The sequence below is a fragment of the Epinephelus fuscoguttatus genome, linkage group LG10, assembly GCF_011397635.1.
Source record: "Epinephelus fuscoguttatus linkage group LG10, E.fuscoguttatus.final_Chr_v1".
NCBI classification, from domain to species: Eukaryota; Metazoa; Chordata; class Actinopteri; order Perciformes; family Serranidae; genus Epinephelus; species Epinephelus fuscoguttatus.
Window position 1 is genome coordinate 21118618 of NC_064761.1, and position 16803 is coordinate 21135420.

Consider the following 16803-nt stretch of genomic DNA (forward strand, 5'->3'; position numbering starts at 1 on the left):
TCCATCCCTCCCATTACCCCTCTCTCTCTTTAACCTCTTGCACTTCGTCTCTTCGTGGCCTGTGTGACTTCATCTTGTTCCTCCCGTTTTCAATTTCTGTCTACGTGTCTTCTGCAAAGTATCTGACCATACCAGACACCTAAGGTAAATGCATCAGATTTTTTTTCCTGCTATAAGCATGTTCCAACCCCTACAGTTTAGCCATGCCAGTGATGGGACTCTGCAGGACATTAGCAGTCCTTACATGCATTAGCAGCAACACAGGCAATTACACAGAGCAGGGGCATCAAAGGCACATTTCAATTTTTCATTTTAATTTGTACGCTCTATTTGGCAAAGCAACACACACACACAGTAACAAGCAGTGTGATGAAACTTTCAGTCTTTATTCCATCAGTTAACGTACAGCTCCAAAGAGTAACATAAAAATACCTTTTATTCATTTTTATTCAAAAGCAAGAACATTACACAGCCACTATTTGATTACTTTAACAGTTTGAACACCGTTGACCCCGTGGCAGTTTCATCGTTACACAATGTGCACAAACATTGTCTAAAACCACACAGCCACTGTAAGCCACTACGTAATGTAAAATATGATGCATTAATACCCTCGTCTCTGTCACATCCATCAGGTGTCTGCATAGCTACTTAGTGAAAGCAAAGATAAAATTAGAGTCGTCTTTGTTTAAGTTGAAGATGTGACTAGATTTGTCATTTCACATCGTGCAGTCCTGCAGCATTCCTGTCTTTAAAGTGCCTCATCTTTATCCTGCTACCATTTTGTCTCTGCATTTAAAGGTCTATGTTTTGGTGGCAACAGCTGAACACCTAATTTCTAAAAAAAAAAAAAAAGAATTTGCCAGGATCATTATTTCGTAATTTTTCTTAGGGTACTCCGGCTTCCTCCCACAGTCCAAAGACATGCAGGTTAATTGGTGACTTTAAATTGTCCGTAGGTGTGAGTGTGAGTGTGAATGGTTGTCTGTCTCTATGTGTCAGCCCTGTGATAGTCTGGTGACCTGTCTGGGGTGTACCCTGCCTCTCGCCCAATGTTAGCTGGAACGGACTCCAGATCCCTGCGACCCCTGACAGGATAAGCGGTTACAGAGAATGCTGAATGGATTTTTTGGAAGCTTCTTAATCTGTGAAAACAGGTGGAAAAAACATACACAGGAGGCAGCAGGGCACCACTACCCCATGTTCTTAATAGAACTAGAAGCATTAATGTTTTCTTCCGGGTAACAGACATAACAGTTATGATACGTAACTTGCTAACACACAATATATACACCTTGTGTTTAAAGTGCACCCACCTGACAGAAAATGTGAATGCTTTTAGTCCTGTTTAGTACACAGGGTTGTGGTGCACTCCAGCCTCTTGTGGCCAAAATGAGTACTCCAATAATGAACAGAATACAACTTGAACACAACTGCAAACACTTTTTTTTTTTTTTTTTAAACCAGTTTCACATACAAAAAAAAGGAACTTTTTTTATCCTGGAAAACCTTTTCCCGCACCTTTTTTAAGTCATAAACAAACTTAGAAATTGGCATGGTATGCAGTGGTTAGCATTGCTGCCTCACAGCAAGAGGGTTCCTGGGTCGAACCCAGGATGAGGGAGCCCTTCTGTGCAGCTTCTACTCCAGCTTCCTCCCACAGTCCAAAGACATGCAGGTTAATTGGTGACTCTAAATTGTCCATAGGTGTGAATGTGAGTATGAATGGTTGTCTGTCTCTATGTGTCAGCCCTGTGATAGTCTGGTGACCTGTCCAGCGTGTACCCCGCCTTCCACATTCCCACCATGGAAAATGAATTGATTATTTCTCCTCTTTGCCTCTCAGGGCTTCTGTGGTACAACGCCAGTTACTCTCTCTTTTTTAATAGTAACAGATGTAGGGAAAAACACTTTGGGAATACAAGTGCGCAAAAATGCCAGTGGATGATCATTTTTCGCATTACAGTGACAGTACAAAAATGTACAGATGCCAGGGCATATGACAAAATATCAAAATAATGCTGCAAATAACTAAATAAATAAGTCTCTCAATCAATCCACACGTCCAAAAAATCTCTACAAATGTTACAAAAAGGCACATTATGATATGCATAACCAAATGTGGCTCACTGCTTCCTATAGAAACTATAGAGACAGCAACTTCTTTATGTTGCACCAAACTCTATTTACCTTTGAAAGTGACCTTCATGTTTCGGACAAGTTCTGACTACAGCTGATTTAAATGTAGTTTGGCATCGTGAGAAAAAAACTAACTTGAAGGTGTGCTTGCAGTGAACTTACTCAACCCTTCAATACAGGCATTAGTCATCTCTATATCCTAACTACGTATTTGCCAAATAAATCTTTAAGTAAATCCGAAAAGGTTAATCTTTCTGCCTTATTTACAAAAGCTAAAAGGTGTTAAGCGAACACACACACACACACACACCATAAACAGGCAGAGCCTCACATGAATTCTGGATAGAAATATTAACGCTAATTTCCATCTTTCCTCTTTTTAAAGCAGCAAAATGTTCTGATTAGTTTCCCTTTATTTTGCTTTACTTTTAATTACACACACATTGTCAGAATGTTGCATTTGCTTGCACACACACACACTGACACACACTTACAAAGACATATACAATGAGTATTTTCAAAGTGACTAGATTTTCCACCTCAAAAACATCTGTCACAAGTTAGACACACACACACACACATATGCACACACAGCACATACACAGTTAACTCTAACGGAGCGGCTTATAAACAGCGTGATGCTCACAGTATGTATGCGCACAAACACACACACCCACACACACACTCAGACACACTGAAGCAGTCAGGGTTCCTATGCTCATGTTCTTGTGCTTCCTGCTGCTGCCGTAGTTACCCAGTGTTCCTCCAGTGAGCAGCTCAGGGGCCCGGTGCCCAGAGGACGACAGTTCGATCTGCGGAGGAGGAGAGGAAGGTTCGGTCATGGGGGTGCCACCTGCACTGGATCACCTTGTCCCAGTGCTCCCCTGCCACTGTCTGAGGGAGGGGCTTTGTTAGGTCACCTAGGGTCAGAGAAAAGAAAGACGTAATTTTGTTACACATACTACACACAATGTATTTTGTTCCGTTCTCTCCCAGCGCAGGCGTTTCTACCTTGAAGGTCGCTGATGATGATTTTGTTGTCGTACGAGCCGGTGAGGAGATGATGGGCTCCAGGTGAGAAGCGCACTGAGCGGATGTCGCTGCCATGGGGGCGGTATGTCTGGACTATGCGGCCTCCTTTGATGTCATACAACATGCAGGTGCTGTCCTCCTGACCTGTGGCCAGCAGGCGGCCGCTGGGATCCACTGCCACAGAGGCAACTGCACTTCCTACATGAGACAGAGTGGTAATAAGTAAGTACTTTTTTATTTTATGAAACAATAAATCGATCAATGTGAAGTGTCTAATTTAAAATCTGTTCAGTTACTGGCAGTTCCGCTGTGTCCAGAAATCTTCATGAAGCATTAGTGCATTTTTGTGGGTTAAGTGTGATGCCACACCAACCTGAAAGTCATTTGCTGCCACATAAATGATCCACCCTAATGAGAGTCATGATGCAACTCACCTGTGCCATGCAGAGTTGTGCCCACCACCCTCACACAGCTTGGCACCCGCAAGTCCCAGAACCGCACTGTCTTGTCCTGAGAGCCTGAGGCGATCATCCACCCTCCCCACGTGTACAGAGTCAGAATGTGACCTGTTGAAACAAAAAGTGACATCTTAGATACCGTTTTTTATGTCTTCAATATATTTTTTTTCTCATTAAGGATCAATTTAGACTGTTTCTTTGACAAGAGCTGTGGCTAACGTACCAGTGTGTCCACTCAGGGCGTGAAGACCCTGCCCTCTCTGACAGTCTGTTGTGTAGATGTTACAGTCTCCGGCTCCGGCACTGATCAAAATGGATCCTCCACTCTCAGGGCCCTCCATGAAGGCCAGGTCCCTGATGGTGCCATCATGCATGCTGAACTCCAGGTCGGGGCCTGAAACAGAGGTGTACATTGGGGATGGAAACAGTGACATTCCTCAATATCCAAAAAAAATGAATCACTTTTTCTTAATTATTCTTCAACTGTACTTGTTGTGCATTTTTCAAAGGGCAGTTAAGTTTTACCAAATGACTGTGACCACAACAGAGGCTACTTGACCTTTTGAGATAGGTCACGGTAGGCACAAACAGGCCTGTACTGTTCGAGCCAGCTGGCTGGGAAAATGGACATTACTCATCATATAGACATTTTAACACATAGAGTAGTACCTGTGGCATTGCAGCTGTCTGCATTGAAAGGCAGGACTTTGACGAATTTATCATTGGAGCCAGTAGCCAACAGTTGTCCGCAGTGGCTCCAGGCGACACAGTAGATTGAGCCCTTGTGGTGTTTGTTCCTCCTGAAGCGCACTGCCGGCTGCTTCACTGCACCAGAACCACTGAATGGGACAAGAATATACAAGACAGACAGATGAATATGTGGGAAGGTGTGAATTCTAAAATGTCATACATCTGTGGGAAAAAATGCAAACTGGATTTCACAATTTTGGATTTTTTTTTTTGTGTGAAGAAGCTGATTTTTTTCCCCTTAAGGTTTCTTTGTCTTTTTGTCAAAAACTTGTCTGTTTGCTTCTGCTCATTAAATGCTGGTACAGTCCTCATCATGTGTGTCTTCATGTGGAATTCTGCTGTAACATGCTAATAAATGAATACATGAATAATCTAAAATCTTGTAAGAATATCTCATAGTTTGGATGTGTTGCTACCTGGAAATGGCTCCTACCTGGTAGTCAGTGTTTCTGGGTAGGCACAGACCCTCAGGGTTTTTGAGTTGGAGCCGACAGCGTACAGCGCTCCAGAGGGATGGAAGGCCACTGCACGCACCGCCTGCGTGTCCTCCAGCTGGTTCACTTTAACAAACTGTGATTTGGACTTCCCCGGCTGTACAGGATCAGAAAAATAATCTTTGGAACTACGATCTACGTGAAAGTCAAAGATTTAGGTGGTTATAAAAATAACCACTGAATGGTTTGCTGTACCTCATGTGAATTACGTGTCGTAGAGCAGCCAGAATCATCTTGGACTGTGGGGCAAGACGCTCTGATCCTCTCAGCACTGATGATAAAAATGTACACACATATCCAGCTCAATTAATTCTATATCAGTTTAATTTATTATGTACACTGATATTATTTCATAATACAAAGATTAGCATTTTGGAAAAGTAAAGGAGGCTCTTACCTCTGACTGACAGGAACCGGGGACTCGTTAAGGTAAGGCAAGCCCTGGCTCCCAGTCCTTAATGGTGTGCTGCTGACCCCTCCACCTGGCTTATCCCTCAGTGACCCAGTGTCTGGGGTGTGTCGGGTGTTGGCGCTTCTGGGACTGGAAGTGCTGGTGTTCCCCGGCAGTCCGTTCCACTGTGTCATCACCTCGTCTCCTCTGTGGTCAATGCCCACGTTCATCTCCTCCAACTTCTGAATGGACCTAGACAAAAACAAGACGTCTTTGTCTCAATGAGGCGGCACTGAGTTTGAATTTTATTCATTAAGTCACTGAATCTTTTCATGTGGCTTCCTCACCTGCTGAGGAAGGTCTCTGTGAGGTTGTTTTGGGCTCCGTCCAGTGGCTTCACCCCTCCCTCCAGCAGCATCTGCTGGTAAAGCTGTCTCTGCTGCTGCTTCTGCTCCAGATGCTGCTGCACGCGGAGACGCTGCCTGTAGTACTCCTGGATGTGCTCTGAGGAATCAGCACGCTAGACAAACACATGCACACAACTATCAAAATAGAAACACATTGTAAACCTGTTTTTGCAGAACATGTAGAAACTCTGACACATTTTTTGACAGGATTTGTTTTACCTGAACAGTGACCCAATATTTATCATCGCCTTTCAGTAGTCTCTGCCTTAACAACTCCACACACACACAACCACACATGCAAGAGCACACACACCAGATTATAATAGACAAACTCTCTCCCAAGAGCCACTACTGACAACTCTTCAACTCCCAAGGCCTCATCCTCCATCATTTATCCCATAAAAAGTTTTCAAGGACCTCATCATATCCAGCGGGTCTACAGTATATTCCCCTTCACTTCTCTCACCACTTTTCATACACACACACACACACACACACACACACAAAACAATCCAATCTCTACTTTGCTCCTCTGGATGGGACCTGGGATGCATAAAGATGAGCGATGATGGAAGCAGCAGGCTATCTTGGGTGTGACCGCACATCAAACCAGATTATCTGCCTCCAGCGTCCATGACCTCCACCCTCTTCACTGGGACACGGGGATGGAGGGTGCTAGTGCCCCTTGGACAGGTGTGGGAGAGAATTGGGGAAGGATTTATGAGGCAGTGGAGGTGTGGAGACACGGTGGTTCAGGAGGGTTCATGGGGAATCTATTCTAAATCTCTTAAATGTGGAGTAATGACGGCAGAGGGTAGACAGACTGAAAATCTAACTCTGACTCAAGTGACCAGACAGACGACCAGGGCTATTTCTTTTTACAGTCCTCACACAAGTCATGAAACCAATTTAGCTGGAGCAGCCAAAGGTGAGACGCGCCACTCCTCTATTCTTGAAATGTCTTTGTGCTTATCATTGATCTAAGGTCTATACCACATACAAGTCCACACACAGTCTGCAGTTCTAATTACCTCATTTGTTTCTGTGTTGGAGGGGGGGCCACCATCTTTTCCAGGAGTCAGAGGCGTGCGTGTGGTGTTGGGTCCATCCAGCCCTTGAGGGTGCTTCCTATTGCCAGGAAAATACACGTTAATTCCAACCACTTTGTAAAAATTTGAACTGATTTGAGGTGAAGCAGGAAGTAAAACAAAACAATACAAGCTGAAAACTAAACAGTTCATGCATAACCTCCTGAGACCATGTGTCCTCATATGAGGACTTCACATTTTTGGTTTCCTGCACCTTAATACTTTATTTTGCTTAACTTAGACCTGTTGTCTTTGTTTGTGGACACTTTTATGTGCCATCTAGTGGTAGTAAGAGCACAGTACACTTATCCATGGAAAAACCTGCCATCTCTGCCAAGTCAGTCTGCAGCTGATCTCGACATAAAAGTGGACACGGTTCAAAGCCTGATCACATTACGATCGAAACTTGTTTACTTATGATTAATAAAATTTGTAGTTTGATGTGGCAACACATTTTACCAACTTTAGCAACAGTAATGAGCTAAGACGCTGTTAATTAGGAAGTACTTATTTAAGGAAATTGGAAATTTATCATCAACTGGTTTGATGACATTGGGACTTATCGTTGAGAATATTTAGTTTTTTTATACTTATCAGATCCTACTGATCCCAGATAGCTAGGGGAGAAATTAAAAATGCAAACCAAACAAAAGTTCAGGTCTCAGGAGGATATTATACTTAAGGACTACACTGTATCTAGCAAAAGGAAAGAAATAGCACTAATGTGGGCTACTCATATTTTTACAAAGCTAGCCAACAACAGTAACAAGGTTAAATGCCACATTCCAATAAAGTAGAGCTGTATCAAATAGTTCAAAGTTTCGAAGCTTCACTCATAATGTTGACATTTGAATTCTAAATCAACATTTGAATGCTACAAGCTTTTATTTGCATGTCTACTCTTTCTGTTTAAACCCTGTATTTCTGCGCTGTTGCAGATAAAGACTTAGCTACACTAACATTATTAGTATTACTCCATTTCTAGAATTAGATTCCAGTGGTGGCTACGTAGGATTGATCCCAACTCGTGTGATCCAAACATTTACAATAACTATAGAATCAAACTTTAGTCAAACTTTATCGAAAAAAGATAGACGTAATCGTGTTTTTTTTTTGTTGTTGTTTTTTTTTTTAACAAAGCTTCTGCCTCAGTCCATATTTGTTGGTTATTATCTTTCAAAAAACATTTTCACTGTGGTCAAAAATCTGTTTTCTTTCCCACTTGCTGCTGAAATACTGAGGCACACACCTGTATTAACGGGATGGTCGAGCAGCAATCTAACGCCACCATAAATTACATTTATGCACTGAAGAAAGTTCATTTACTAAAAAAAAAAAAAAAAAAAGATTAAGATTAATCTGACGAATCACTTTATTCAAATTAAGGATGCTGTTTGATGATTTCTGTACTGCTTTTTAGGGTGATGACATCATAAAACATGATGACAGACATTCAAAGCTTCATTAAAAAAAAACCTCAGTGGAAGCTTTGAATTTTAAAAATGTCATTCAGTGCAGCCCCACAGTGAGTGAGACATGAAAACCATATTTACCTTTGCTTTAACTGAAAGATTAATTTTGTTGTTTTTCATACTTGTTTCATTGTTATCTTGTATAAAGTTGCATACCATATTTACAGATAAATTCCTGCAGGGATGAGAAACTCTTGAGTTGTGGTAATTAACTGTGTCCAGCAGGTGGAGCCAGAGAACATGGCAACATCAGACAGTCTGGCGAACTGATCCGTTTCTAGTAGCTTTCATTTGATTCCATTAAAGCCTGTCTCCACCTATCACTCAATGGTGTAACATCTTATTTGCTGTAACCTTGTGATGCAAACCTGTCGTCAGCTCACCTGTCATGATCTGATGCCTTACTTTCTAAGCATTTTCACCACACAAATACCAGTTACAATGGCCACAGTTTGTGCTGGGTGATTGATGTATCTTTTTCCTACAAGGCAATTTTTGCTCTCTGCGGCCAGTCCACTGTGACAAAAACTGACCGGCAAGAAAGAGAAAGCAACAGCATGACTAAGATCCTGAGCCAGACATGTACCCAGAAGGCTGCAGTAATGACCAAACGAGCCACAGAGACCCCACTTAAACCACATTTGAGCAGTAAAAACCTGCTCAGCTCTGAGTTTCCATGAGGAAAATCATCTTCCACCATATTTACAGCCTTAATTTAGCGACAGCTTCAGCACTGTGATTTTCAATTATGAGTCATTAGGGTGAAGGCTCAAGATTAAATTGCATCCATCAACACTCTGCTGCAGTCTGATAAGCTTTGTGCAGCACTGGAGGAGATGACAGACGAGGCAGTTTGTCTCTGTTAAAGCAGGGATAGTGGGATTAATGGAGCTACAGATTGTGTCATACAACAAGACCTACCACTAGGTTTAATACACACACATGCTAAGGGAGAGAGCTTTGTAGGAAAGCTCCGGGAAAGATAATATTATATTCATGACTATAATAACTATGCTTTGACATGTGCTGTACAGTGCTGCAGACATCTGGTACTCCAAGGAACACCAAAACTCATTCGTCCCATGTGTGCTTCAGACTCTTACTTTTCAGGTGAATCATCCTGCTGGTGCACATTATTCTCCACCAGGCTCCGACTGAGGGCAGACTTCATGTTCGCCTCCATGCCTCTCTTGTCCTGGGCCGCCAGACCGTGGGACAGGCCATCCAAAGCCGGATTGAGGGACCTGGACATGTAGGTGTCCGCTGAATGAGGCCTCTGGCGGAAGGGCGAGGTGGGGCAGCACGGGGACAGGCGGTTGATTAAAGGAGTGAGGAGGTCGGCGTGACCGGCCTTGCTGGGCTTCACCAGGCGGTCCACGTGGATGTTGAGGGTTTTTTGCTCGAAGGCACAAGAGAAGGCACCCGGAGAGACGTTCTGCAGCCAGGAGAGCAGCGACAAGTCCAGTTCGTCACAGCCGTTCCCGCAGAGCAAATCCACACCGAGCAACACCTCGCCCTCTGTGATCTCCTCGCCAGTTGCTTTACTCTGGAAAAGAGAAACAGAGGGGAGTTTGACCATCACCCATAACTGACTTTGCAGAGTTCTTCCGTAAGTCCTGATAATTTTGAATACCAAACCTTTTCATTCTTAGGGGATCATAGTACCTGACAGAACTCGACACAGCATTCGTAAAGGATCCCTTTGATGAGCAGCTGGAAGAGGCGGTTTCCACTCGCCCTGAAGCCTGCCTCGCTCAGCTTTCTGTCCGCAGGGATGAACTCAGCCACCATGGCGCAGGCCTCCTCAAAGCAATGGACACGCGCCGTGCTCGGGTTCCAGTCTTTGAACTCGGCGTGGTGGGTGAGGCGCGGCAGGGTGAGGAGGAGACACAGCTTGCTGTAGTCGTCCTTGGATGGACAGAACTCCTCCAGACTGTGGAGGCACTTGACTGCTGCCTGCATGGTGAGCTCCAGCTGGAGTGGACAGAAAATGTAAAGAGGAGAAGTGAGTATGAGTAAGTAAGTAAGTGAGTAAGTGAGTGCTCTTCCTGTTTTTGTAGGACCACACTGGTATGTGTGTAAGTTTTAGAAGAAATGTCATATTCACACACATCACCATCCCAAGTTATGCTGTGATAAAACCGTGAGTTTCATCTCAGTTAGTGCACCCTACTGTGATCTCCATCGTTTGGTGTAAGGTGGTCAAAGTACTCAGTCCAAGCTTTCAAAGTTGGTCTTTTTCTCGTCTTGACATTCCAACAAAACCAAAGATGTTTAAGTTCAATGACATGAACACTGTCAACAACCAATATCTGTGCTCTCTCCAGCACCAAACAGGAAGCAGCAAACCGGAAAGACAGTAAACATGGAGGGGACTCCAGGACATGAACAAGTCCTGGTTCAGCGTGTATATGACCACCAAGCAGCTCTTATGTTAGTTAGAAATCATAATTCTCAAGGTTTTTTCAACAGTTGAATCCAAATTTTACGCAATATTACTATCAGCCACATTGTCTACCCCTAAAAAATCTATTTCAAGATCATACACTGCTCTATCTGAGGCTAAGAACGACAACACTAATTATATTAAAGAGAAGTGGGAACGAGAGGCGAGGATTAGACTGTCAGAAGAGGCCTGGGGGGATATTTGGCAATTTCAATGGTCCTCAACTAACTCTATAGACTGGAGAGAACACTGCTGGAAAAACATAATCAGGTACTTTAAGACACCGATCCAAGAGAAATATAGAGATGCCAATATGCCATGCTGGAGGCAGTGTGGTTCACGATTGGCAAACCATTATCACATATTCTGGGACGGCCCCAAATGGAAATCGTTCTGGAAGGGTGTTCATGACTCTCTAAGTAAAATGTTAAATATTGGTTTCAAGTGTCAAATATAGTAATAAAACATTTGGTTTAACCAAAAATAACCCTTCTGTTTTAATTCCTTTAAAGGTCATAGCAATGATAATTCTGTAATACTATGATACTGTGAAACCACAATATTTTCTGAGACAGTTACAGTACCATAAAAATCTCATGCCGTTGCAACCCTAATGGATTACACTGATGCCAAATTGACAAGAATGCTGTTGACATATGAGGCCTTTCATCTCATGATTCTAGAGCTATGTGTTTTTGCAGACATGTATGGAACTGTTAATATGTCTTATTTCTTAAAGGCAGTTTGGCGAAATAGATCCACCAGGAGCAGGATGGGAAATAATCTCAAAAGGAATCTAGTTGTAGTCGTGCAAATAGTGACCCTGCGAGTTCCCCAGTCTTTGCTAAATGTCAAAGTGTGTGACTAAAAACTCACATTGTCTTTTTACGTGACAGAGTGTCACAGAAAGTCTTTCCAAAGTCTAATAGTAGTGTATGCTAGGCATTAATCACAAGCTTCCTCTACCAACTGCTGAGCAGCTCCATTAGGTTGCTATACTCGAGGGAATTTTGAGTGTATTTGGTTTCCCAGCGAGTGGCCTTCTAGTGGTGAGCCCACTCTGACGGCCTCCAGGCTTCAACTCAGACTGGTTTCACATTGCCAGTACTCATATACCATTTTCCTCATTGTATATTTACGTACATTCTGAGGGTCTTCAGCAGCAGACATGGCGTTATTTACACACAGAGCCTCCAGGAACTTCTGCTTCAGGATGATGTAGCGGAACCTGGGAGGACAAATCTCAGTATTAGGACATATACTGTAAAGATATTAAGAATTGATTAACTCTCAAGTGAGTTACTGTAATAACCTAGACTAATTTAATTAGGAGGGACAACTGAGTTTTGAACGTTCTGTATATGTGTTGAGTATTTGGTGGGAAACAGGGGCCGACAGTGATATGACTTGATCATGCCACCACAGCACTGAGACTTGACCTAATTTCGTTCCAGTCTCCTGCTTAACTGGCGAGTCCGACCCAGTCACCAGTGAAAGGAAACCTCAATACTGTGCTTAATATTAGACTAGACAATATTTGAATTGAGACAGTGTCTAGCTGTAGACATGTGACAAAAATATAACGTTCAGTCAGGCCTTATGTTCTCATAATGCCTCAATGATTAATAAAACTTCTCTGGTTGATGTTTTTAGACGGTACAATAACACCCCATATTATGTCGCTCACCTTTTCTTGTCAAACTTGTCCATTCCTTCTAGAGGTTGAATGAACTGCAACACCTCCTCCCACTGGCCATCCAGAATGAGTTGCCTGTTGAAAGCAGCAAATCAACAATTTAAAAAAGCCTCTAAAAACCTTGTTCCCATCACAGCGGTGCAGCCAATAATGGAACATAAGAAAAAACAAGGTGGTAATTTGCGTCTGAATTCTTACAAACAGCTCTGCTACAAAAGCCTGTAAAACCAAAATCTTCCCTCTTAGGACACTATGGCCGTCTCCTACCTGCCATATCATACCTGAGGAAGAGCATGTCGTCAGAGTAGAGTCCATTAATGACGCCGCTCTCCTTCTCTAAGGCCAGCATGCTGATGTGCAGCTTCCTGGAGTTCAGGAAGTCCAGCATCACCTTGATCACCTCCGCCTCCTTGATGCTGATTGTCTCCTCTGCTGTCATGGTTACAGATCTGTGGTGGCAGCTTGCAGGTCGGCTGGGATACAGAGAGAGGGAAGACGAGACGGACATGGTTGCATCAAAAAAGAAAAAGACTTATGTGTATGGGACTTACTACTGGGATTTTCACACACAACCATCTCTAGGGTTTACAGAGGATGGTCCAAAAAAAAGAGAAAATATCCAGTGAGCAGCAGTTCTCTGGGTGAAAATGCCTTGTTGATGCCAGAGGTCAGAGGAGAATGGGCAGACTGGTTCAAGATGATAGAAAGGCAGCAGTAACTCAGATAACCATTCGTTACAACCAAGGTCTGCAGAAGACCATCTCTGAACCAACAACACGTTGAACCTTGAAGCAGATGGGCTACAGCAGCAGAAGACCACACCAGGTGCCACTCCTGTCAGCTAACAACAGGAAACTGAGGCTGCAAATGAGTCTGGATTTCTGCTGCTACATTCAGATGGTAGGGTCAGAATTTGGTGTAAACAACATGAAAGTCACCAGATCTCAATCCAATAGAGCACCTTTGGGATGTGCAGACGACAAATCTGCAGCAACTGTGTCATGCTATCATGTCAATATGGACCAAAATCTCTGCCAGCACCTTGTTGAATCTATGCCACCAAGAATTAAGGCTGCCTCTAAATATCTACTTTAAAGTGAGTTCAGTGTGCTCCTCTCTGTTTTGTGGTCGGCTCCAGTGGCATGGCATATCTGGAGTGTGTGGTCTCACATGGTGGTGTAACATCCATACTATTCTTATGAGGGTTTGGAGTGTTTAGTCTACATTAAACATTTTTAAAAATCACCTTAATGCACTATAGTGTGGATTTCTCCAGTGATCATGGTAGGAAATATCTCAGGATGCAGTTGTTTAGGGTCGGGCTGTAAATGGTTAATCACAGCCACATCACGTCTGCAGCTATACAAAGACATAAAGGGGTCTTCATTATACATGATCCACCCGCTCTGTATAAGTGCACTAAGAGCAGTGATGCCTCCGGGTGTCTGGAGGCAGAGCAGCCGGTGACACCGCCCTGTTCCTCCCAGCACACAGCAACAACATCCAGCTCTGGTGCTGGATGTGACAGCGAGTCTGCGGCCCAAACCTGACCGCCTCAGCACTTTTATCCGCGCGCAGACACCTCTCTCTTGACAGCACATTGCGCACACACACGGCCAGTCCAGCAGAACAGCATGCACAACAACACACTCTCACAATGTCTTTCATTTTCCCTCTTAATGTGCAGGACACCGCGCATGGCTACTCACCGGTGTTCCAGGCTAACACGCCGCCGTGAATCCGTGCCAAGTCCTCACCTGTCAGTCTGCGCCAACGACACGCCGCATTAAAGCAGCTCCAGTCCGTCTGCGGTGTCCAAATGTAACAGAAAGCAGGGTATGTACGAATGTGAGCGCAGGGAAATTAGTGTCTGGATGATAAAATCCCAGCCAGCGTCTCTAGAAAGGTCTCTCTGCTCCTCCGTCTTGTACACAGCTCGCGGTTGCCATGCGGACGCAGCCGCAAAGCACCAATCAAGTGTAGTGATGACGCCCTGCGGTCACACCTTCAGCACAAGCACTCAAAAATTTTATTTAAAAAAAAATGTGATTATAATAATTATAATATCCCATACTATACTATACTATACTATACTATACTATACAGACTGAGTCTTGCTTTTAAGATGAGCCCTAAGACCCACTTTTATTCTCTGGCTTTTTAATGTATTAAACCTGATTTAAAAAAAAATAAAAATAATAATAATAATATATGTTTGTGCGCTAAAATGTCCTAACATTTAGAGTACATCCCCTCTGTATATATTTAAGGAATAGTATACTTTAAATATTTTTTTCTTTGTGTGTGTGTGTGTGTGTTTGTGATTTTTTTTACCTCTTTTCTTCTTCTTCTTCCTCTTCTTCTTCTTCTTCTTCTTCTTCTTTTTCTCACTGTTATCATTATTAATATACCAGATTATTATTATTAATTTTATTTATTTTTACATTTTTGGATAAGTATGTTTTACTATTTACATTTTCTTTTCTTTTTAAAATAATATTTTCTAATGCACAAATGGAAACCTGACACATTTTTGGAACTGCTCCTGCACTGTAGTTTGAGCACCTGTTAATAAAAACGAAACTTTGCAAAAAAAAAAAAAAGGAATTGTATCTAAACTTGTTTCTGTTTTAATCCTGCACTATGCACTTACATGTCTCTATGCTGTGTATACATATGTCTGTCTTTGTGAAGCACCCTGGTGCAAACCTGTAGGCTGCTATATAAATGAAAGAAACTTGAAACTTGATTATCATTATAATTTAGGTTAAATTGTATTAATAAAATCACTGATAAAAACACTACAAATAACCTGTGTGGTCTGTTTTCTCCTCAGACATTCAGCTTTGCTTTTACATATGGGTTCGCAAGTGAAAGTTAGTATTCTGGTCTGTCAAAGTCGCCCCAAAAACTCTGGATTAATAGCTACAAATTACATATAAATCACCCAACAGTTGTAAACTAAAGACAGAATGTCAACAGGAAGTATTTGCAAGTACCTGGGTGTTTATCTGAACAATGAACTGGGCTGGACACACAACACTATGCACTCTACAAGAGAGGACAGACCAGACTCTATCTGCTAAGGAGACTGAGGTGCTTTGGTGTACAAGAGGCACTCCTGACGATCCGCTATTACTCTGTGGTAGCATCAGCCATCTTTTATGGAGTGGTGTGCTGGGGCAGCAGCATCTCGGCAGCTGACAGGACTCAACAGACGAATAAAGAAGGCCAGCTCTGTCCTGGGATGCTCCCTTGACACGGTGGAGGTGGTGGAAGAAAGGAGAATGATAGCCATGCTATCATCCCTTATGGACAACATGTCCCACCCCATGCAGGACACTTTGACAGCACTGGGCAGCTCCTTCAGTGACAGGCTGCTTCACCCGTGGTGTTTGAAGGAGAGGTATGAGTGGGTAATCTAAAGTGCACTGAACTGAAGAAGTCTCTTGGATGAGAGGTAAAATGTCTTCAAGAAGCTCAAGCAAGTCCAGTTGCTTACGATATAGCACTTAAGACTACCATGACCCGGATGACTGAGAATAATCTTCACCAACATGTTGCTAAACAGTGTGAGAAGAATGCTCTTCAGCTGCTACAAGAATTCGAAAGAACATCTAGGAAGCTGGCTGATTACAGAAACCACCTGATATTTAATTTCGGAATCATTCCAAAAAGCTTATGTTTGGGTTCTACCGTGTAAAGGCACAGGGCTGCAACGATCCCTCAGAGACTCAGAACCTGCTGCTCAATGACCGAGTGAGACAGATTCATATCACCGCTGATGCACTTAAATCTAAGACTGATCAGATATTTGAGCAACTGGCAGCACTTCTACAGTGACGTCCTGGAAGATGTCTCTAAGTCTGTTGAGAGAACACAGACATCGCAATACACTAAGGGCAAGGAACAAGGTAAGCTCCTCCTTGGATACCCTAAAGTGTTCTCAGGCCAGATGAGATATGTAATCCCTCCAGCATGTTCTGGGTCTGCCCTGGGGTGTCCTACCAGTGGGATTTGCCCAGAACACCTTCAATGGGAGGCATCCTGATCAGATGCCCGAACCACCTTAACTGACCCCTTTCAACACGAAGGAGCAGCAGCTCTACTCCGAGTTCCCTCCGGATTTCCAAACTCCTCACCCTATCTCTAAGGCTGAGCCCAGCCACCCCACGAAGGAAACTCATTTCGGCCGCTTGTATCCACGATCTCATTGTTTTAGTCACTACCCAGAGCTCATGACCATAGGTGAGGGTTGGGACGTAGATGGACCAGTAAATTGAAAGCTTCACCTTCTGGCTCAGCTCCCTCTTCACCATCATGGTCTGGCGTAACCGCACCAAACCACTGATCCATCTCACGCTCCATTCTACCCTCACTCGTAAACAAGATCCCAAGATACTTGAATCCCTCGCTTGAGGCAGTAACTC

General features: G+C 43.3%; 1 protein-coding gene across 2 annotated transcripts; it reads right to left on the reverse strand.

Annotated features, from left to right (window-relative positions):
• Positions 1-417: 417 nt before the first annotated feature.
• Positions 418-14373, reverse strand: LOC125895906 (WD repeat-containing protein 47-like). Of its 2 annotated transcripts, none has more exons than XM_049588120.1 (16): positions 14131-14373; positions 12655-12846; positions 12365-12448; positions 11821-11905; positions 9897-10205; positions 9335-9777; positions 6703-6799; positions 5612-5784; positions 5271-5516; positions 5069-5144; positions 4813-4970; positions 4299-4468; positions 3853-4023; positions 3606-3737; positions 3151-3369; positions 418-3059 (listed from the first exon to the last, which is right to left on the reverse strand). In XM_049588120.1, exons 2-16 carry the CDS (start codon positions 12810-12812, stop codon positions 2917-2919), a joined length of 2664 nt encoding a protein of 887 aa, XP_049444077.1. In that variant the 5' UTR covers positions 12813-12846; positions 14131-14373; the 3' UTR covers positions 418-2916. The 2 variants fall into 2 exon arrangements, with proteins under 2 accessions (XP_049444077.1, XP_049444076.1); XM_049588119.1 differs by having other exon boundaries at positions 14083-14373.
• Between the last annotated feature and the right edge of the window lie 2430 nt (positions 14374-16803).